We start from the raw sequence: 23,588 nt of genomic DNA, 5'->3' as shown, positions 1-23,588 counted from the left end.
GAGGAATTTCCTAAATAACACAGTCCAGGTTATTACAGCTGAGCAATTTACCTAACTTCCCCGAACTGCAGTTTCCTCAAAGGACAAGTGCAAAATGGAGATATCTACCACTTGAGGGTCCTTAAGGTCCTTAATGGTACGAGATGATGCCAATAAAGACTGGCCCAGAGCCTGGTCCCCGGTGAATGGAGGCATTGCTCTGAATAAGAGCCCATCTGGCTCCTGGCCGGCCATTCCACACGCTTCGCCTGCAACGTCCCCCATGGTGAGATGGGTCTATTAGCAGCGACACTGCAACAGGCAGCCTCTGGATACGGGGCAAGACCCTGAAGTCCAGGCCAAAGCCCTGCAAAGGATGAGCCGGGTGGGAAATAGTCACGGATGCGAGGGGGGCTGGCAGATCCCTTAGGTGAGCTTCTAAGGGAGAGTGTCAGTGGTCCAAGCCTTTCCGCGTCTCCCAGGTCTTTTCTGCCCCTCTCAGCTTCAGAGCAAGGAGCAAGAGGGTTCAGTTCCACCAAACCACCGCAAGGGGCGCTCTACGCCAGGCTGAGGGATGATCTGCCCTTCACCCATTTCCCCGCCTCCTCTGAGTCTGTGCAAGTCTTCAAAGAACTTTAAATCCAAGCGTGGACCAGGGCAGCTCGGCTCAGACACCAGATCTGCAAGTGAATGAATGCCCCCCACACTGCTCAGAAAGAGCTTCCTACTGTTCCCTCCGCCTGCCCTGGCAAATATTCATCAAGGCCCACGACGGATGTGTTCTTGCCAACGTGCAGTGCCTGGGCTCCAAGGTCCCGGGACACGGCTGTAAATGCCTGACAACCCGCAGTGGGCAGGACTTCTAATTTCTCCAGCCCTGTTGCAAACTATCTGAAAAAAAGACTTTGCTGAAAAGCAGAAAACAACACTTAGAAACCAATAAACATCTCTTCTCCCTGACTGGATTCCACCTTGAAGAGCTGCCTTGAGTTTCCATACGCTGCATAAATCCTCCCTGCTTTAGAGCCACAGAGGTCCCGGCTGATGCTCCTTGCCGTCCCAATCACCCCGACTTCCCTTGGCTCTGACAGGAAAACTTCACCAACAAAGTAGATAATTCCTCCTTGCTCTCCCCAGGCAGCACTCGGCTGAGATTAATTTTCCCTTACCTTTACTGCTGCTGCCACTTTTCTTAATACTATTTCCGAGGGCTTTGTCCCCGGCTGGCAGGGTGTTTTATCACTGGATAAAACAGAGGCCAACATTGGAGGCACTTTTAATGCACAGACCCCCCTCCATCCCCCACCTCCTCCTCGATTCCAGGTTTCTGAGATGTTTCTACCATTTAGGGGGATTTTTTTCAGACCAAAGACTCCTAAATTGGCTCAGTTACCTTTAGCATCTAGTCTAATTTATCTGTTTCTGTGTCTGCCTATTTCTGTCTCTCAGTAGATGATAGATAGATAGATAGACAGATAAATAGATATAGGTAGGCAGACAGACAGAAAACAGATCATCTAAACCTGTTTCTTTTTCTCTTTCTTTCTCTTGTATCAACAGAGACAAATATATATCTCTGACAATCAATGGAAAGAGAGAAATGGAAAAAGTCAGACAAGAAAAGATACAAATTTTTTTCTTTATTCCAAATATACAAATCTGTCCCCTTCACCCTTGGAGTTCTCTCCTGAGGGCTCTGAAGGCTCTTCTCAATGGCTTTCAATATGAATACACACACAAAAAAAGGGGCAGCTTTTCAAAAATGTAAAAGAAAGAAAAAGAAAAAAATTTTAAATACCTGGAAAACATACCTGGAAAATAGATAAAATCAGCTGTTAAGTCTATCAATCTGGTGATCACACCTAAATCATTGGCTCACCGATTTGGAGCTGACTGGCACAGATGCAATTGAAAAATACTAAGCCCCCAAAAGAATAATCAAATAGTGGGCCCCAATAGGCAATGGTTCTCAAATGTAAGTAAAAGAGGAAATTCTCAAGTGCCCAGAAGAACAAAATTCTTTTTTTGTCCCCCTTAACAGAGGCACTGGGGATTGAACCCAGGACCTCCCCCATGCCAAGCTCTACCACTGAGCTATACCCCTTGCCCCTAGAAGAACAAAATTCTCAAGGATCTGATGACTTCTGTCTGAGAAACAGTCATTTAATTATCTAAAGTCTCATTCCATAAAAGATACATTTTAATTGTTATCACAGAGAAGGGGAATCGTTCGTGTTTATACCAGGTAAAAATGCAGCGCATTAAAAATAATCGTTCAATTTTTTTTGAAGAGTAAAAGAATGTGCAGAATCTCAAGATTACATCCAGGTACCAGTGTGAGAAACACTAAATGCCTCGCATCTGGACAGTTCAGTCAACAGGGCTGAACAGTCCCTGGAATCTTGAAGCTACAAACCTCAGCCTCCAGGGAAGCAAACCCAGGCATCCTGCCTGTGTCAGGGTTTTGCTTTGTTTCTTTCTTTTTTTAAAAAATTCAGGGCATTGGAAATGCCTGTGTTTCCTAAAGACGTGGCTAAGTAATTCCTCATGATCACACTCATGACAAATGTCGAAGTACAGAAAAGCAAGGTTTCCTGAAGTGTGACCTTGAACCGTCTTAATTTCCAGAGCTATGTTGCCATAATCAGGTCTTTGTTCTGCCTATTAAGCAACCATTAAGATTTCCTGTTTTAGTATTAAATATATGATATAGAACATCTAGTCCACAGAAAAGACAGAGGCAGCTTTTTTTTTTTTTTAATTTTCGCATTTCATTCACTAGAGAACAGGTCAAACTGAATTTCCTTTCTAACCAGGTCACCCTAAATCTCTGTAATGAAAAGCCCGTATCTAAGCTTACTTAATTACTTTACCTAATGCTGCTTCCACCTTTTCATTTGCATGGTTGTCATTTCTGCCCCTGTCTTAACCCCGATCTGAATGAGTCAGGAGCTTTGTCTTTTGCATCGAGGGATCCCCGTAGAGGAGGAAAATAGGATCTATGATGGTGGAGGCATGCAGTGTAGACGTTCAAAAATGAAGTGGGTTGGGAGAAAAAATGCAGGCAAACATAAGGGGTGTCCAACGCCAGACTCCTGACTTAGAAGAAAAGGCTCAGATACAGCAGCAAGTCGGCTGCCTCTCAGCATCCTACACCCCCCAGTTGACCAGAATATATAGAAACATGAATTGGGGTGTCCTGCTGTCCACTGGCTGAAGGGACTTGTGCTTTCCAAGATGGGCGTCCCCAGAGGGCAGATAAGACCCTCAGGACTTCTGAAGTCAACCCTAAAAGTCTGAGCGTGCGGAATGGGGATGGACCAGTTACGCCCCTGGGGTTCCCCATCTTCCAGGGACTTGCATCCGGACCATTCGGTCCTCACTGGGACAGCCCTGGACCTCACCGCCCCGCGTGGCTCTTCCCTTTATACAAAACCGAGACAGTGCATCTCTGCCCCGCTCAGCATTCCAGCTACCAGATTGCTTCCCCGAGCAAACACATTGTGGTCTCTCAGGTGCTAATGCGGTAAACAACACTTCATATTCCTTCACTCAGAAGACACTTTAAGAAAAATTCTAAATGTCACGGAGACCCAGTGACATTGGATTAGCTTCCAAACTTTGTTTCCACCTCAACAGCACTGGCATATTGATCAGTCCATAAATACCACCCACTGGTGTCTTATCTCAGGCACACCAAGCCATTCCAAAGACATTTGGGTTCTTAACATGCTAGAGCCAAAAGGTACAACGTGGTTTCAGTGCCTTCTGCTCATCCAACATTAGTTATTTCTTCCAAACTCGGTCTCACCCGCTCACCACACACAGTCCCAAAGCCAACTGATGTGATTAATTCTTTGCACAGTGACACAGTCAGATTAAAACAGCTTTTACACGGGGAGAGGCTCTGATCAGACAGCTTTCTTATGTGGATTTGGATATAGGGTACAGGTCAAATCACACCTCTGGGTCGTCATAATTATATAGATTGAAAAGCAGACACAAGGCAACAGCCAATAGGATAGCTGTTAGACGTGTCACTAGCAAAATGAAGAGGACCCGCTCTGATACTGCCTTCTACGAAAAAAGAAAAAATTTTTTTTTCTTTAGAGGTAACTGTCATGGGAGCAACTGAAACAATAAAGGTTTCAAGGTTTCAATAAAGAATCTGACAGCACTTTGCAAAGATGCAGTAATGAAAAAGCCGCTTAAGGATGAAATTGGGGGAAAAAAAAAAACAAGACAGCATATTTGGGCTTTTTATTACAGGATATTTAAGAGACAGCTTGGCAATAAATGTTAACATCTTTCTAACAGTTGGGAATGCAGGTGGATAACGCCGAAAACTCACCTTGACTTACTGACACAGCTGAGTTTTAAGTTGCACGGCTCATCCCAGAGGAAATGCGCCGCGCAGCAAAAAAAAGCGCTCATCCTCAACTTACTGCAGGTAGGTGTGAGCTCCTGTCACAAGGCCACACTGAGCATTTTCCCAGGGGAGGAAGCGAGGGAGCCAGATGAGAAAGAGGGAAGCAAATCCGTAAAGGGAGAGAATAAAAGACAAAAATGTAAAAGAGGAGGCCAGAAAAAAAAAAAAAAAACCTTCCATAAAGGTGTTTATCCTGGATATCAATTAATTAAAAAAAAAAACTGGTATTCATTATGACCCTCTAGGATGAAAGACAGAGGGGGAAAGAAAATAAAACCCTGACCCTTCTCCTCAATACGATTACAATTTAGTTGAGGAAAGATGAAACCTTGACAAAAGAATAGAAACAAATAAATATCATTAAGGACTCAATTTTTTTAATTTTAAAAGAACTAAGTTATGCAACAATTGTATGTGTGCTCCCACGCTCTATGTTTGTTACATTTCTCTGAAATTTTACTGTAACAATTGGTTTAAAATTGAACAAATGGATCGGTAGATATCGCTGCTTTAAGATCAGATGACTTGATGCTGTAAAGATATTAATTCAGTTCACATTCATTCTTCAGTTTGACGTCATTCCAATCAAAATTTCAACTGAGTTTGTACATTTATTCAAGCATTAATATGAACAGCACAATTGTAAGCTGCACAGCTAGTCAAGACAGACCTGCAGCAGAGGAGGAAAGAGATGAAACTTGTCACACTCAGATACTAGGACGTGACCGTAGTAATTAAATAGCATATGGACTGGCCCAGATAAACAGAATCACAGAGCAGAAGAGAAAGGTCTGATTCAGAGTCAAGTACACGTGGGAAATTAACACATGGGAAAGATGACGGCACAAATTATGGAAAAGAATCGATTGTAGATGGTGATAGAAAAAGTGGTTCATGGTCTGGAGGAAAATCAAAGTGGCTTCCTACTTGATACAATATATAAAGGCAGATTCCAAATAGAGTTGAAGACACGAATGTGGGAAAATGAATAGGAGCTGTATTGTGATCAACCAATGGGAAGAACTTCTCAAAGAAACCACAAGGGCAAAAAGTTTATTAAATGTGTCACCCGAAAATGAACACATTTTAACAAATAAAATTAACAAAAGGCATGACAAGCAGACACAATCAGGTGACTGAACAGAAGAAGGTGTGTCCTATGTCTAAATCCAAGAAGGAATATACAAGGAAATCAAAATGAAAAATATAATACCAAGAGAAAAACTGGAGAAGAAAATGAACAGAAATCACCAACAAGAAAAAGGGAAATGAAAGCTAGGAAGCATGAAAGTTGTTCAGACTTTATAATAATTAGAGAAATGCAATTTGAAATGACAAGATATCACATATCAACTAGATTCGAAAAGAATGAGGAAGCTGATGGAAGCCCTCGGCAGAGAGGTGGATGTGGGAACCGTCCCGTCCCAACCCGCGCCTGAGCAAGGCTCTGTCCGTGTAAGTGATGACGGGGTTTAGGAGGCACAAGGTCCCCTCGTCTGTAGGTCCGCCTCACATAAATTCCCACACAGGTCCTTTAGGAAACACCGTTAAGGGTGTTTGTCCAGCAATGCTTGTGCTCATAGGGCAGTGGGAGCAATCTAAGCATCAATCCCTGAGGAGGTGGGAAAGTCAAAATACAATGGATGCACATGCTCACTACAAAATGCTGTGCAGCACGCAGAAGCAAGACATAAGGCATGCATGTAGGAACGTGGATGGTTCTTGGATACATTCTGCTGAATGAGATAGCAAGGTAAGAATGAAGCTCACATCACCATGCCATCAAAAACACACGCCTACACTGTGCATAATGACTTCCTTCCAAAGACGGTAAAACGGGGGGAGAGGGGATAGCTCAGTGGTAGAGCACGTGCCTAGCATGCACGAGGTCCTGGGTTCAATCCCCAGTCCCTCCATTAAATAAATAAATAAGTAAATCTAATTACCTGCCCCTCCCCCCCCAAAAAAACAAAATAAAATAAAGATGACAAATTGGGAAAAGGAGGAAAAAGTAAATCTCCAGTGGATAAACCTGACAAGCTCCCCTAGAGGTGGGAGACCAAGGCCAGGGTCACCAGTGACACATCCTGTTGACAACAGGATCCCTGATGTCATGTGACTTCACAGATCGGCACTTCAATTCTGGGATCCCTCCCACCAATAACCCATCATAACCCCGGGCTAATCAGGAGAAAAGCAGTGAACAAACCCCCCTGAGGGTCATTCTGCTAAACCCCTGGCCAGTCCTCCTCAAAATTATCAAGGTCACCCAAAGAAAGCCTGGGAAACGGGCATGGTCTACAGCAGCCTGAGGACACAAGAAGACTCAATGCGATGTGGAGTCCTGGCCAGGACCCTAGAACAGGAAAAGGACATTAGGTAAAAACTTTTAAGGAAATCTGAATAAAGTGTGGACTTCATCCTTTGTACTGTATGTTTTATCAGAGCAGCAGTGAGTCAGTCCTGGTTCCTCAGCTGTGACAAATGTACCCAAGTAACCTGTGATCATCTGAAGATGTGAACAGTAGGGAAAATACAGTCAGGGTACCCCAAGCTCTCCATATTCCACTTGCAACTTTTCTGTGAACCTGAAACTAATCCTAAGATCAAAATGAGTTTTAAATACACATACCTGCAAAGCAAAACACATATTGCACAAAGAACACACGCAAGTAAAAAATGTATCAACCCTAATCAAATGGTCACCTGTGCAGATGCAAGGGGGATGGTCGGCCGTGGGGATGAAAGGAAAGAAGACCCCTAGCCATCTCAGGATGCAGAGGAGGGAACTCAATTCTGGATGGGTTACGTGACAATTAAGATTAGACGTACAATGCGGACCTCTGACCTTGAGAACCCCAGAAGCCCTTTCCATGTCGCAGGCCAGCACTGCCTGCTCTGGGGATAAGCCGAGTGAATTCACTCCACGGATACGAAAAGGGGAAGTTAGCAGGTGAGCCAAGAGGAAGCACGAATGGTTCCAGGAAGAGGAAAAAGAAGGTGTGGCTTTGACATTTAAAGCAAGTGACAGAATCCTACAGGATACCCCGGGTTAAACACGGGGATGGCTTTAGAGCCACAGAAAACTGGGGAGCAAGATGATGGGTATCACTTAGAACCAAACCTGGAGAGGTTTAGTTTGAAGATACACTTATAGCCAGGAAGTCCAGAGCTCTGAGGAATTAATGAAGACAGGAATGGGTAGGATTTCTGGAACCAGAAGACAGGGAAACCTTCGAAGTCAAGGGCAAGGTTTGTGACCTCAGGACCAGAGCAGGAGAAAGAATATTGGTGGCAGAGAGAGAACCTTTTCTATTTGGTTCTATTCTTCCCATTTGCTTAGTAAAATCTAAAATTTCCCCACTGCCTGTAAGTTTTTCAAGGTGAAGGCAGGACTGTTTCTATATTTGAATCAGCAGCGAGTGGACAGGGAGCCTTCCCAGCAGCTGGTGTGGTGGTGGCAGGCTTCCCAGAGGTCAAGGAGACCTCCAGGACGGGGCAGGGGACAGGGGCTGCAGGCAGGAGAGGGCACTTTGAAGGTGGCGGAGGGACCGCCTGACTAGGTGCAGTTATGTCTTTTTGTACGATCCTCAGGGCAAGGGATGGAATTCCAAGGTGGAAAAATTCAACTCAAAATTACATCATCTTAGTAAAAGCCTGAAGAAACTCAATAAATGCTCAGATCACAAGGAAGGAGGGAATCACAGAGTCCTCAATGCCGTTTCAGCATCACAAGAAACGTGGGCAAGACACACAGCTGAGATCAACACGCCAACCCACTTGCCGAGGTCATTAGCCTTCAAGAATCCCCTGTGCGCTAGTATCTTTTTACAAAATCAACAAACCCAGATGGCTCAGCGACGCGGAAGTTGGGAATGCCTATGTTTTCAAGGGAATGCCGGGAATGGGAAACTGGAAGAAAAACTATCACTGTCAATAACCAGTCGGTACGAGCCAAGATCTGAAAAGTAACCGACATGTGCTTTACTAACCGGGGGTTCACGGGGACATTCTTCCAGCCACAAGACTTTTATCCAGGTTAGCAAGGAGTGAGCAGTAATTCTGTAAATTGTTTCTTTACAAATTACGATGCATTCATAGCGTGAGAATTTATGCCACAATTAAAGCAACCAAAAACTGGAGGGTGTAGCATGTTGCCATGTGCGGAAAATAAATAAAATGAAAAAATTAAGTTGCATCATATGCATAGACTTTTGCAAAGCAAATCGGTCACCTTGGATTCTTCTGAGAAAGAGAACTGGGTAGGTGAGAAACAGGAGTAGGTGGGAGGTCGCTCCCATCATACACTCTTCCATACCTTTTGAATTTGGAGTCATATAAATGTACCTGTCTCCAAAAAAGACTGAATTAAATGTTAAAAATGAGATTAAATATTTATATGTTTATACACCACTATTTTCTTCAAAGACTTTAAGAAGACATATCAGCATAGATCCACACATCTCATGCAAAAGGATGAAATGAATAATTGAGAGATACATATTTAAAGTAAAACAAGGGAAGGAAAATAAAGTCCAGAGGTAAAGGGAGCCCGATACATGCGCACGCAGAGTTCAGTCTAGTTGCTGGCTGTGGCCGTGAATTTGGTGGCTAAAGCAAAGCTGGAAACAAGATTAGATCAGAGAGTCAGAGACCTGTGACTGACCAGCCTCTCAAGCAGATGAGTAACTCTTCTTGTGATTGAGAGCAAAGAGAAATTTCTCGCAGGCATCCATCTTTAGAAGATGACACCATGGACAGGTCCCCAGCCACACTGAGCAGATGGAGCGCCCTCTGGGGGTGGCTCCCAGATTCCCTGAGGGTGGGGTGGGCAGTTCCGCTCACCGCCTGAGCTCAGAGCCTGGGAGACCCAATGGCTGGACCCAGAAAGGCAGAGTGGAGAGCAATCCCACCAGTCCGACACGCCAGGACCAACTGGAAAGTCTTCGTGCTTGACCAATTAAATCAGAGAAACTGGAGGGAACACCCTCGTTAGATAGCATAGTATTCCTTTGTTGTCTCTTGAACAAACAACACAGTATCGTAATGAAACAGGCATTAAATTCATGGCAACCCCCAGACACTGGATAGCTTTTTTTTTTTTTAAGTGTTTGTTTGCCCAGATCACTGGCTTTGGGAGCCAAGCCAGCCCTTCCTGTCTTCCTCTTCCTTCTCCGCTCCCACTCTCCACCCCCAGCCAATCCACAGCAGGTCCTAATCACCATGTCCCCTGTAGTGTCACACACACAGCGCACAGAGGCAATGCTGTGTGTTCACCAATTTCCATTTTCCTCCTGGGCGCCCAGCAAAGGTGCGTGTCCCAGCCGCTCACGCAGTCAGAAGAAAACATACCACTGAGCTCTGGCCGTGAAGTGTGGGTGCAAAGGTGTTGTCACTTGCAGGCCTGGCCCCTAAACTGTCCTGCACAGTCACCCACGCTGCCCGTCAGTCCCCCAGAGGCCAACTGGGATTTGGATACCCAGAGCAATGTCAAAAGCAAAGATGATGGAGCCTCCGTCAACTTCAGTCCTAAATGGTTACAGGGCACAAAACCTCCCTCTGCAAACCCACAGCGGGCCATGACGTGGGCAATGAATCTGTTTTTATTTCTCAGATGCTGAAATGTTTCTTAGTGCAATTAGCCTAGTTTTTCTAATACAGAAAGGGGAGGGGCTCTCCCATGACAAAAACCTCAATATTTGGCCCTGGCTCAGCAGGTGGACAGTACGTGGAGAGGGTACAGATCCAGCAGATCTAGGGTTATTCAGTGACAAGTACTGGCAGGCCGCCTACTGCCTCCAATACCATGGCGAGCAGACCTGCGTTGGAAGCCCTGAGCGCTGAGATAACTGGATAGTTCAGCCCTAGGAGTTGGTTATAATTCCAAAAGACCAAGAGGAGGATGAAAAAACAGATCGCTTGGATAGACGTTGTGTGTTACTAGTTGCCTGTTGCTCATGTTTGATCACTTTTTTAAATAAAAATATCAAAGAACTGTAAGAACTATGATGCATGCATTAACTGACACGTTAGCAAATAAAAGTAAACAAAATCGAGTTATAAGTTAAGAGTTGGGAAAAGTCATTTGCTAATTGTCTCTAGTCACCTAAAAGTCAGCGATGTCATTTTTTCAAGCTTTTTGGGGGGGGGGGTTGATTGTAAAAATTGATTTACAATATTGCATTAGTTCCAGATGTACAACAGAGAGATTCAAAATTTTTATAGATCATACTCCATTTGTACTTATTATAAAATATTGGTTCTATTCCCTGAGCTGTACAATATATCCTTGTAACTTATTTATTTTATACACAGTAGTTTGCACCTCTTAATCTCCTACGTCTATCTTGCCCCTCCCCATTTCCTGCTCCTTCATTTTAAAAGACATTGTGTGTTGGAGACCCCGTGAGACTTCTCAGTGGCTCACTGTGGCTCAGGATGTTGGCAAAAATCAGATTAAGGCTGCGGTCTTTGCGCCTACTTTTAGATAACCCCAAGACAGCCGCCATTAAACTGAAAAACAGAGAGAGGCATAGAGGTGAGGAGGCAGTGAAATAAACAAACAGCCTTGAAATTATGTCAGGAAAAATCGTATGGTTACGACATGTGGAACTTTCTGAAAGCAAGCAAATCAAAAGCCTTCTCTCTTCCTGAGAGAACTGTGTTACTAAAGCAGTTATGATCTTGAATTGGAGAAGCTTTGAATATTCTCCAAGCTTTAAATCTATCCCAGGCAGGAAGTGGGTTGTGAAGGCAGGCGGTCCCCAAGGAGGATCTGGGACCTAAGATCCATGTCAGATGTGTCAAGGCGGACAATGGACAGGGAGGAACTCAGAGGGGCAGAGCCAGGGGTCTTTGGGGAAAATGAACAAGAATGTCCCTCCCAGAGGCAAGATGGGAACCTGTTCAGGGAACGTCCCCCACTCCCTGGGAAGAGAAACTTCTCCATGCCTGCCCTGCACGATGCCAACTAGGCCATCCTTCTTTCTTTCATTTTTCTGAATGAAAAATGGTGCTGTTGTCATTACCATTCTAAAGGAGGAGGAGAGGTGACATTTCTCCTTCGTTCACAGGTGCTGAACCAAGGAGACTCACGTCCACAGCTGATGGAGACCCACTCCCCTCCTGGAGATCCTGAAATCTGAGCTGTAGGCAGCGACTGGGTAGCACTTTGAGGTCATTTCCACGGAGAGGGGACACATGATCTACGTGTCACCAGGAGAATGCAAGGGCCACCAGAGGGCTTGCCTGTGGCAGCAACAATCCTATGTTTGCTGTACCCATTTCACCTTCTTGCACATTTCAACAGAATTTCCCAACTTCCCTTGCGGTTAAGTGGGACCATGTGATGGAACGCTAGCCTGGCTCCTAAGATCCACTGAGTGACGTCATATGCTCTCAGCGAATGAGAACTCATTAACTACCTGTTCTTAACCAATGAGCATTAAGCCCACCATCCAACAACTGCTCTTGGTCCATGGCTGTGGTGTCCCAAGTTGATTGTGTTCTTTAATCTACCACTGTCTGCTTCCCCATAGCCTCTCTATGACTCATTCATTTTATATCCCAGTGAACTCTTTTGAGTAGTGGTAATTGAGAAAAGGTAAAATGACCAGACCTGCTGGAGCAACGCAACAGACAAAAAAAGAATAGTAACAAATTCCAAAGACGCACAAGAGTCTTCAATGAAGTGGTCAAGAAACAGGTTAAAGGGTATCAGACAATCAAGGACGTTATGAAAGGTGGGGTGACACCTGGACAAATGCACCAGGAATTACAGCAACCGCATCTGGGAGAAATTAAGCATGTCATGATGACAAGAGATCTGATGAGACAGCGATTCTCAGTGTACAGAACAAAGCGACGTCTTCACAGGAACCCTGGGAGAAAGCTCTTTTATTGTCCTCACCATGTTAGCACTCACATCTTCCCGCAGCATGTCACCTGTGGTACCCAGGACAGGTGTGGGTACAGTCAGCCCAGCCCTTATTCAAGTCCAGTTAGCCTGGTACCGGGCAAGACTGACAGGCACAGAAACACAACACAGGATCGACCCCTAAGCCTCACATATGGGAAAGGAGTTGTCCAGCCTGCGTACTTACTCAGGCAGTTAGGAAAAAGGAAAAGCAAAGTGGAGAAGAAAAGTGTGAAGGACCAAGGGGAAGGCAATACAGGCAGCGTTAGCAGCGGGAAGTCAGGACACTGGTCAGCACATATTAGGAACCTCATTTTTACCTTGTCTCTACCCACAAAATAATTACATCCCGTTTACTGCTGGACCGACAGACACTGGGAGAGTGCCCTTCAGTGATTCCTCAGTTTAGACAGAAGCTGGGGGAGGCCAGGGTTCTGTCGGAAGCCAATCAAAGCAAGTGAAACAGAAAAATCTGTCTCAGCCTGCCCCTGCGGGCCCAATGCACCTGCTACTACTGATGAGAGAAATACTGAGATCTGACATTCCCAGGGTGGGCTAATGGGGTTCCTTTGCCAGGACTGATGCTTCCACGAGATTCAGAGATGTCAGAAGAGCTTCCCATCAGGTTAGAGCATCGTCTTTCCTGTAACGGCAGGACTGTCACCTCTACCTTGAAGGTCACTCTGAGGACAGAGCAACTCCCAACACACACCAACCCACGCCTCTTCTGGTGCACCAGTCAGTGCTTCCTTTAAACCTGCCCCATCGCCTCCCTCCGCCAGTCCCTACACAACTACTCCATCGACCTCTAGGAGCCTGTGAGCAACGGTCACGGGCAAAGCTCTAGGCGGATGCTGTGGAAATAAACCAGAAACACGACGCATGACTCCGGCTGCCCTCAGGAAGCTTGCAATCTTGTCTGGAGGTGCATCTGAGCCCCGGGTTTCCCATAGAGTGATTAATTATGCACAGCCACAGAAGGGATGTTAGGGTTCACAGATGGGGCGAGCCACCAGGGCATGGCCGGCTTCACTGGTTCTGCCTAACATGAGCTCTCTTGCTCTCTCACTCTCTCTCTCTCTCTCCTTCCAGACCTGCTCATTCATCTCCTCCATCTAGCTTTATGCCAAAAAATAATCTTTCTGCCCTTTCGGTTTCATTTTTCCTGGTCTTGCCGTACGAATACTTTTTCTCCTACCCGCCAGAAAACCACCTCTCCCCTCACACAAGTGCAAGCAACCCATCCTCTTTGCAGGAAATTATCCCTTTAGCCACTTGAAACTTGGAGCAAATGACTCAGGTGGCCTCCCTGGGAAAGTCTCTCTAACCTCTGTATCAGGCAGGCCCGTTCATCTGAAAGCTTTCTCTTTCCTTCTGTGTCTGCATCTCCTTGTGCTACAGATTCTGACTATTCAACCAGTGAGCAGAGACAACATCTAATTATATCTTCAACCAAAACATTAACATGTTATTAATGCTTAGCAAGGAAGAAAAACAATAATGGCCTTATGTTTCCCTTTTTTTTTTCCACCTCGGGACTTCATATGCAAAAAGAGATTTTCAAAGTAGAGCATGGAAGGGTTTGGTCCATTAGACATATATTAGGTTGTTCTGTCCTGCTATACAAAGGTTCAGGCTTTTAAATGGAGCGTGAAGCTATTAGCTATTAACCCATCTGATGTGTTTTCCTCTCTGACTTCAGCGGACTGGCGCAGGAGTTGCTTGGCAAAAGTCACATCAGGAGCTGGTTTTTTTCTCATTAACACACTTTGACCATCACCAACGGGCTGTCAGTCAGAAATGCTCAATTATATTTTATGCTCTCAAATACTTAAAAGAGCCTCGCAAGAGCGTGGACTCCCCTCTCCTTACCCCTTGATGGCGCCTTACCTGTAGGTGGTGCTAGCCTCTCTCCCCAACCCAAATCCTCCAGTCCAGCCAGGCTGGCCTCCTGGGTGCTCCTTAGAGATCCCAAGGCTTCTCATTCCAGCAGCCCCTCAGCTTAGCCCATCCACTGAGGCCTAGACAATTCATGACATCCTTACATATCTCTCTTGACCACAGTAGCTGTTGGTGATGTCCCATTCTTTTGAATTTGGAAAATGCAAAGATCTAAAAAGTAACAGGGCAACACAGCCTGTATCAGAAAGCCAAATGGGCAGAAGAACTAACACCGTTTATATCAAATTAGATCAGCCAGCCCCTTAGAACAGAATCTAAGATCTCGTTCTCGGCATCACACGTGTATTTTACCACACCCAACTCTCCATGGCTTTTCCTTCCAAGGAAGTTTATATGAGCTCCTTGGGGACACAGAGTATTCCTCATATAACCCAGAACTGCCTGCAGTAACTAACACCAACAGCGCTGGACGTGCAGAAAGCACAGAGCGGGTTCTCACTGATTTGCCCCCTAGGGAAGCTGGGAATATTTTTTTCAATGGTCAAAGTGAAGAGTAAAATCATACGCAAGCAATAAATCCGTGATAGAGCACTGAGAATAAGTGTGACCACATTTTTAATGAATTGAGTGGGATCTGAGGCTCACAGAGACCCCACTCAGCAGAGGGGGTGTGCGGAGGGAGGGACGGATGGATGCAACCAGAATATCGGTTCTCAGATGGTCTTCGAGATCATCTGAGGGAAGCCATCCTCCCAGGGATGAAGAGGAACTGGGACCATCTCCTAAGCGAAGCTGCAAGACCGGAGATCACACAAGGTGCCCTCCGTCCTCAGTGGGCGCTTTCCACACCCCCAGCGCCTTTGCAGCAGGAACGCATGCGCCCTTTCTCCCTGAGGGAAGTGCCCCACCTCTGCCTGGAGGCAGCGAGGGACACATCACTGAGACCCCGTCCCCGGTGAATGCATCTAAGGTGGGTTTGATGATGCGTACACACCTCTGAGAATTACAGATCTAGTCTAATTGCTTTCTCGTCTCTTCCCTCAGCCAACACCAACCTCTAAACAATTAAGTTGTGCCACAGTCCGTACAGTGTGGTAACCAGAAAACTGTGTTCACATAACTAAACCCTTAATTGAGCAGCTAAGCGTTTTTCCCTTTAAAAAAAAAAAAGCTGTTGTTTTTGATTTTTGGACGCGACTTTTCTAGCTCAGGGAACAACAAAGCAGAGCTTGGACAGTGTCACCAGGTCATTTTTGTAAACAAAAGGTCACTGAACAGCTATGTTATATGGGCACCGTTTCAGGACTTACGGAAGATCACGTGACTCAAACTGTTCTGGCCTCAAGAATCTAGCAAGATGATTAAAAATGGAACATAAAAAGTCTAATAAAGGGAGAACGTAATAGGAGGTGATGGAATTTCAGAGCAGAGACAAATTCCCTGATTTTCCTCCACTGGGGAAAGGGAATTAATATAACCATATGGGTTTACAAAGTAGTATCTACAGAATTTTGAAATTCTTAATTTCCAGAGATGGCTGTCTTCCACTGTGGATCATTCTTTTGAGTTCACTTTTCCTTCTTCGGATGCTCGGTTGCCTACTGACAAAAGAATGCGCTGACTTTTTTTTAAGTTTTAAGAGTTTTCTCCACAGAGCAAGTTTTATTTGTCTTCATCCAAATATCGCTGCCATGGAGCTAATAATGAGAAACGATGTCATTGTGCAGACCTGGCACACCGTACAGCTTCCAAAGCGTTTTCACAAATACCGTTTCAAGGGGTCTCATTTGGTCTCCACCAAACCCCGAGGAGAACGCCGGGTCAGACGGATGCCTCCCTGAGCGGGTACGTGTGCCTGGAATAATTATTATTTGCATTGTGTGCAGAGGAATCGCAGGCTCAGAGGAGCTGGGTGAGCGACAGTGACAACTGGCATTTGTCAGACTCGTCAGACAAAAGGAAGATTCCTGGCCAAGCCCTCCAATCTAAAATTATGTCCAAATTATTACCCTTGAAAGCTCGTGCTCTCGCTGGTGTATGTGCTCTTGAAAAGCTAACAGCCCCAAGCAGCATCTGGGGGGGCCCGGCCTCCCCTTTTCTCATGCTTGGCACCTCATTCCCTCCCCAGGAACTGGCCAACCACTGTTCCGTCACCCTCTCTTCCCAATCAAGGATCAAAAAGCAGCTATTTGAACTTATATCCTCAAAAGCCAAAGACACTGGATTCTGCCCTTCAAGAGCACTGGGGCTTTCAAACCTTCATCACCCTGCGGTGGGGGAGGAGTCTTCTTGCTGATAAACACTTTTAGGGCAGCGGCCATAAGGTGGAAGGAATTTGGTGCTGGATCACTGAGGCCACCGCAGGGCTTAAAAGGGGCCTCTGAGCTTTGCTTCAGGGTCAGAGGAGGAAAGGGAGGCTGGCACTAATGCACGCTGGTGCGTGTCCCTGAAAGGGACTTCGGGGAGAAGCAGTGACAGATTTAACCAGTAGAGAAAGCCCACGGGGTTTCGAGGGGCCAAGGCACAAAGGAAAAAGTAGAATCTTGGAAGCAGCCAAGGGTCTGAGAATGGTGTCCCCAGCCCTGCCTCCAAGCTCACGCACGCGCACTGGTCGTGGCCTGATCTGAATCGACAGCCTCAAGCCCCGTGCTTCTTAAGATCTGCCCCAAGCCCCACAGCCTTGGCCCAGGCTGCTTTTTCTCCCATTTGAACAGACTGAATGGGAAAAGCTGTTCTTACCTCGTAGTGGGCCACACGCTGAGATTCCGATATCAGCTGGGCACTGCACACCTTGCAGTAACTGTCTGTAAATAAGTCCTGATCGAGATCGGAGGACTTCATCGGGCTGCAGGAGAACCAACAGAAGAGAAAAGAAAAATGAATCCACTGCTCTGGTGTTTCTGCAGGACACTAAGTGTATGAAGTAGCCTGGAGCACGGGAACAGATCCAACGACGGTGACGGTGGGAGGGACCGCCCCAAACCTTTGGTGTTACCATGTCAGTTAACCTCAGTAAGTCGTGGGCATTACGACTTCCTAATCAAACCTGGTAGGTCGTAATGCCCAATAGCGTTGCTGATACCCTAAAAATTGAAATCCAGCTTTGATTTTCTTTGTTTGGCAAATCAGACTTATATCAGATGTATTGTCAAGGACTTGGGTGAGAAGACATTTTCCGAAACGATTTCCATCACCAGAATATCATGAGGACCCAATATATCCCACAGTAGGAAAGAGCTTAAATGAATTCTAATACAGCCACACACTAGAATACTATGTGGCTCTCAAATCCAAACTTGGATCAAATCTTTTAGGAGAATATTTAGGAAAACAGGAAAAAAATTACCCTTAATAACAAAGGTTTACAAATCAGTATATACAGTATTATTCAAATTTCCTTTAAACCACGTATAGGTGGGTAGAAAAACATTCCAGGAAGTTTTGACAAAACGTTAGTAGCAGTTATCTTTGGGATACTGTAAGAAATTACAGAATTTTCTTTACTTTTAAATTTGCTGCAATGAACATGCATTACTCTGTGGTCCATGGAAATGGGTTAGCTTTGTCAGTAGCCTTATAGGCCATGTCAAGTTGGGATTTGAGTTCAATAGCTATACTTAGACAATTGAAAAATCAAATCAAAAATTGAACTATAACTTTCTTTGCAAGCTCCAACCTTGTAAAGTGAGGAGTCCTCACGATTCCTGCTGACTCATCTACGTGGAGGGGAGATGAAATTCAGGAAGGACGCTTCCACCACACCACACCACAACTGAGCCCACAAAGGTAAACAAACACACCCTCAAATTCCAAACCCTGGATCAGAATGCAGCCCAGGTTCTCACACTCCTGAAAGTGGCCTGACACAGAGGTGTGTTCCTGCAGCTGAAGTGTAATATCACACCCTGGGAACACACAACAGCGTATCAGGATGCCTTCCACCAACCCACGAATTCGCTTCATCATACTTCCTACCCGCCAGGCAGAGAGGAAGGGCTGTGTCGGACAGCGTGGGTACGAAGAGGCAAGAAAAGCGCAGACAGCACAACACCCTGGCGCTCAGCCTACCCCGACGCCCTCACCGCACACACGAGACGGTCTGGAGTCACACGGCTGTTACTGGCGTGGCCACAGATACTGCCCAGCTTGTGCGATTCTGATGCCCGCTCCCCAGACCCCTCCCAGGCCTAAGCGCTACCTGCCAGCTGTGTGATACGGATGAATCACACACCCTCAGGCTCAGCTGTCTCCCTGTAAGAATTGAGATGATAGTATTTTCCATGCCTCCTTGGAGAATTGTGGGGAAGATCAAAAGGAGAACTAGAGGAGAAGGTACTATGTAAACTATAAAACTTCCTTTCTTTGAAAGGGATCATTGTCACATATTTAGTGATATCCTGATGCTGGTAAGATATTGGGCAAGTCTTGATTAATGCAGCAGAATGAAGGATTGTGGTCCATTTTAAGGGATTTTTAAAAATCATCTAAACAGCTGGGTCACACGAGTGAAGTATCCGCCTGAAATAAAATGCTGCCTGTCTCAGCAACACTCACTCACCCCTGACCTTGGCCTTGGCCGCCTTGGCCCATTAGGATGCTTGTATTAAGCAATTCCAAAGGATTCACAGTTTCTACTCCCAAGAGACAACAGTTTTCTCCAGTTTTCCAACACCCCGAGTCCCGACAGTAATAATGCCAGAGAGTAAGGACCAGTGACTCTCACAGCTGAAGCAGACCTGTTACTTCTGGAAGGATCTTTCCAGGCAGACTGCCAGGCCAGCCTGCAGTGCAGCACCCGCAGAGCCAGGAGGCTCACCACCTCACACGGCAACCTGTTCCAAAGAGTCTGTCCACTCTAGTCATTAGGTACCTTTCAGGTTGAATCAAAATCTGTTCCACTGTAGATTTCACTCATTGATTCTGTCTTGGGAAACAACACCGCATGATTTTACTCTCCTTTCTCACAAGATACCCTCCCTCGGGTGTTGAACATAGCTCTCTTCTATCTATGCCCAACCCCCATCCTGCCCGATTGTCTGAGTCTGTCTATCTTTTTTTATGGGCCATCTTCGAAGGCAGTGCGCCAAGGACAGAATGAAACACTCCAGATATGATCTAACCGGGGCAAAGGAGCACGAATCCAAATGACCATGCAAAATGTCCACTGTCATTTGTAATGGTCTGTATTCACATCCTGGAATGCAGATGGAGACGAGGTGCTTTGATGACTGGGAAATGGAGTCCAATGTTTTGAAATGTCAAATGGGAAAAGAAAACTTCGTAAGGTGTATTTTTGAAGCCAAGCGCCTGTAAGTAGTTGCATTGAAATATTATCGCGTTCCCTGCTATTTCTAATAAAGAAGCGCACGAAAATAGATTCCTGGGTGACCTGGTTAATAGGAATCTCCAAACTCGTTGCACACTCTCTCCTCATTATACAACCGACTGCAGAAATCAAACACTGTGAAAGGATATTCAAGGTACGTGTCGGACCAAGTGGGGCCCGTAGGAGTCTGAGTCTCAGGAAAGCAGCTGTGCAGCAGAAATAGCTTTAAAGGCAGAATATAAAATGTGTACACTAAAAAAAAAAAAAATTCAAAGGAAGAAGAGAATAGCACGGCTTTTTCACTTTTTATATAAGAATATTGATTTGAACAAGCCCACATGTAGTTAAAATGCCAGTAAAGACCCCTCTGAAATCCACCGGCCCGAGTGGAATACCTGAATAAGTTAAATTCCAGTGGGAGACCATTAGCGGACAAGTGGCAGCCTGGTTTGGGCAGGAGACCTTTTCTCCGAGAAAAGAGAACTCTCTCTGTGTATGTCACTTTAGGCAACCAGAGGGTCTGATTTGTAATTCAGTTCCCAAGAGGGACAGCTGCCACTCACTCCCCTCTTCCTGCCTGTTTAGAATAGGACTGGCCTTCAGAAGTACGGTGAGAAAAAGCTGCCTTTCCTTAGCCTTGTCCATGGTGCTGAATCATCATAGAGCAGAGATGGGGCTGGGCCATTCATCACTGACACTGTTCAGTCCTACTGTCCACCGAAGCCACTGTGTGGTGACCCCCACCCTAAGAACATGCCGACTGCACTGAACTGCACAGTGAGAGGAGGGAGGTGAGAGCAGAAGGAAGGAGTCTGATTGCCCGGATTTGAAACTGATCTGCCCAAAAGCAGCCTCAGTATTCCCCACCCTGGCATGTGCCAGAGCAAACATGGAAGATCTGAATAACCCCTCTATCAGTCCTCAGTATTCACAGAGGGAAGTGCTCCCTGTCTTCTAAGTCAAGTAAAGGCCCCGAGTAGAGTTGGAGGCAGTATTAGAACAGGAATCTGATCAGAGTCTCATTTGCTGTCCCAGGTCTCTATATAGCAACAGATCTATTTAAACATGTAGCAGTGAGTGTAAGATTTAGAGGTGTAGCTTAGTATAAGAAGTCAAGAAAATATAGAGGGGGAGAGCTTTTGTTTTATTCAGTAATGGTTCTCCAGCATCTATTATGTCTGACGCACTGGGATAACAGAAGGCACATCTCCTGTCTTCCAAATCTTTATGAGCTATTGAGTGAGAAGAGATGTGTACCAAATACCTAAGTCACAGGCAGCAGGTGTAATATAGGCTGGTAAAAAGTGCTACAGGACTTGAAGAGACAAGAGGTATGACAGGGAATTCTTCAAGGGGGTTCTATATGAGTTGAAAATTTAAGAGTGGAGAGGATTAGAGTGGAGGGAAATGGGTTCCAACTCAGAAGCTAATTCGTTTCCCTGGCACAGAGGAAAAATCTTACAATCAGTAGGTGTAAGGAGATACATACAAAGGGCACTGGTGGGGCTAATTTGGGATTCTACAACATCAAAGGAAGAGGCAGCAAGATGCATGGAAGAGAGGAGATGCAAAGTTCAAGACCCAAATAGAAGGAGGACAGCCAGGACCCAACACATTTCTCCAGGTGCCAGGAATGGCCTTTTTCAAGATTTTCAAATGCAGCTATGAAGCCCTCCTTTCTGATTCCTTCTCAAGAGCAGATCTCAGGAACAAAGGTTGAAAACCCAAAGAAACCTGAGGCTTCCTGGCCAAGGTTAACATTCTCCATTCCATTCCATTTCTAATGGTGCTAAAAGAGATCCTACAACCCATGCGGGGCTCTTCAGAGAAGAGCAAGATATTAATTCAAATCCAGATTTGGTCACTTGCCAGCTAGATTTTGAGCAGGTTATATATCTCCCTGAGCCCTGCTTTCCTCATTTGTGAAATGGGGAAAACATTCTCCCAGAGTTATAGCGATGATGAGAGAAGATGTAGATTAAAAGCATCTAACAAAGACTGTGGCATATGGCAGACACTCAGAAACAGACACTATCACCACTGTCATGAATATTATTATTTTTGTATTATCATTACTCTTATTTTCAGGAGGGATGCTGTAAATATCTAAGCAGAGAAAGAGACAGAACCACACGCAAGTCTAAGGAGAGAGAATGGACCTCTGTCTCTTTCAGTTTTGACAAGCTGGATGGTTGACTGAAAATGCCACCAATTAAAATGAACCTTCCCCTGGTTATGAACGTGAACAGACAGGAGGCACACCGCTGTCACTTAAATTCAGTCACATTTTAAAATCAAAATTATTCATACCCATACAGCTATGGGAATGGTCCCTGTTTTGCTTTACCAACATTGGACGAAGTCAAACTCTGCTCAGAAGGAGGAAAGCTATGAGAATCAGGGCTGGTCCATTTTCAGCTCAGAACAAATAAACCCTGTTTCTGCTTCTCTGTGATTGAGCTTTTAGCCCACTTGCAAAACAGCCCTGAACTGGAACCCATGTTTGGTGTTTCTATGGCTGTGGTCTGATCTTTGTTCCCGTCCCCTTTCACGCCCTGCCACTGCCCTCCCGGGGCACGTGAAATGCCTTCCCCGCTGGCCTCCCTGGCAACAGATGATAAAGATTTGGGACACTAGCCCACGGTTCTTCAAACATCTCCACAGTGATCGCCCACCTGCTGCCCCTACCGGCACAGGCACCCTCGCGGACCGGCTGGAAGCAGGGTCTGTCTTGTCCCCTCGCACCTCCCCCCATGTGGAGGGGGACACAGGGCTGGTTGCCGTGACAGCAGACCAAGCAGCCTTAGGAAAAACAACCACAGAAAGTGCTCCAGAAATGGAAAGCGTGTTGGTCTCCCATGAAACTGCACCAGAGAGAGAAAGGGTGCAGGGCGCACACAGAGCAGCCGGGATGAAGCAGATGCCTGAACCCAGCTCCCAGCACACTCTCCTTTCCTTCACCCCACACCCCGGAGGTGGCCAGACAGGGGACCTAAGCCTCCATGAAGTGGCTGAGCTTGGGGTGAGCATCAGGTACACACCAGCTTGAGGAACCTTTTGGTTCCCTGTTTCTTGGGATGAAGGCTTTCTCTGATCAGACGGTGCCTTCCCCCTTCCTAATGTTGCTCAGAGAAAGGAACCTGGCAGTCCAGGCTCCTCACCATATAACATGCAGGTACAAGCTCTGCTTTCCAATCTGAGCTTTGATGCAGAAGAGACGGGGGGGGGGGGGTTGAGGATAGAGAGAGGGAGAGAGAGAAACTCTCCACACCACTCTCCTCTCCTGCGTGGCGTCGCCAGAAGCTGCATAGCTGACTCACACCGCTTGAATAATTGCCTTTTAATGACACTATTTTCTTCACTTGTAAAACCAGGCTCTGTGATCCTGACTCAGAGGCATCTGCGTCTGTGGGCACACACGCCTCACCCTGGGCCCCGGGGTGGTGCAACAGTCTCAGCGAGGCCGGTGACACCGGGGATGGAGCGCAGCAAACATGCCCCCCCGCCAGCCGGGGCCAACCTCAGGGCACACACCTGTGCGCCTGCCACCTCTGCGGAGCCGTGCGTGCCGGGCTCCTTGCCACTGGACCCTTGTGCCTTGTCTGAATGCGTGAGTCTGAATTACAGAGCCCAGGGGGCTGAGTGGAGCCCATGGCTTCCAAGAACCCCAGTGCCTCAGATTTTCCATGGAATTCACCAAATAGCCTCCGTGCACAAGTCCAGGATACTACACAGCCTCCCTAGGATACCCGCTCTTCCTCATCACATGGGCTTTTTTGAGAAGTTACTATGTGCTGGTGCTGCTCTGGGCACTAGGTTTGCCTCCGTGAACAAGGTTCTGATCTCATGAGAAAGGTTCACACCCTGGGATCCAGCAGTCACCATTATGCAGACACACGGACACCGACAGGATTCCTGTCTCCTTCTGCACATCAATAAAACATTCACACCAGCTGGTAAACAGTGGCTCCAGCCCTCCCACCCTCCCTCTCTACTTGCTCCATGGCTTGACAGTCCCTGCTGAGATTTCAGTGCTG

At 46.2% G+C, this 23,588-nt stretch overlaps 1 protein-coding gene and 1 non-coding gene across 5 annotated transcripts in view; one reads left to right on the top strand and one right to left on the bottom strand.

The window, feature by feature from the left end:
- ZMAT4 (zinc finger matrin-type 4) overlaps positions 1-23,588 on the bottom strand; it is a 284,740-nt gene that overhangs the window by 210,216 nt on the left and 50,936 nt on the right. For all 4 annotated transcript variants that reach the window (XM_032468401.1, XM_032468400.1, XM_032468402.1 and 1 more), the window contains exon 2: positions 16,965-17,070. In XM_032468401.1, coding sequence (XP_032324292.1) covers positions 16,965-17,066 — 102 coding nt within the window. In that variant the 5' untranslated portion in view covers positions 17,067-17,070. The remainder of the gene's footprint in view (positions 1-16,964; positions 17,071-23,588) is intronic.
- On the top strand, positions 6,253-6,324 carry TRNAA-AGC. Its single transcript has one exon. It is a non-coding gene; the product is annotated as a tRNA-Ala (tRNA).

This window comes from Camelus ferus, chromosome 26, assembly GCF_009834535.1.
Source record: "Camelus ferus isolate YT-003-E chromosome 26, BCGSAC_Cfer_1.0, whole genome shotgun sequence".
Taxonomy (NCBI): domain Eukaryota; kingdom Metazoa; phylum Chordata; class Mammalia; order Artiodactyla; family Camelidae; genus Camelus; species Camelus ferus.
This window is presented reverse-complemented; position numbering and strand designations above follow the sequence as displayed.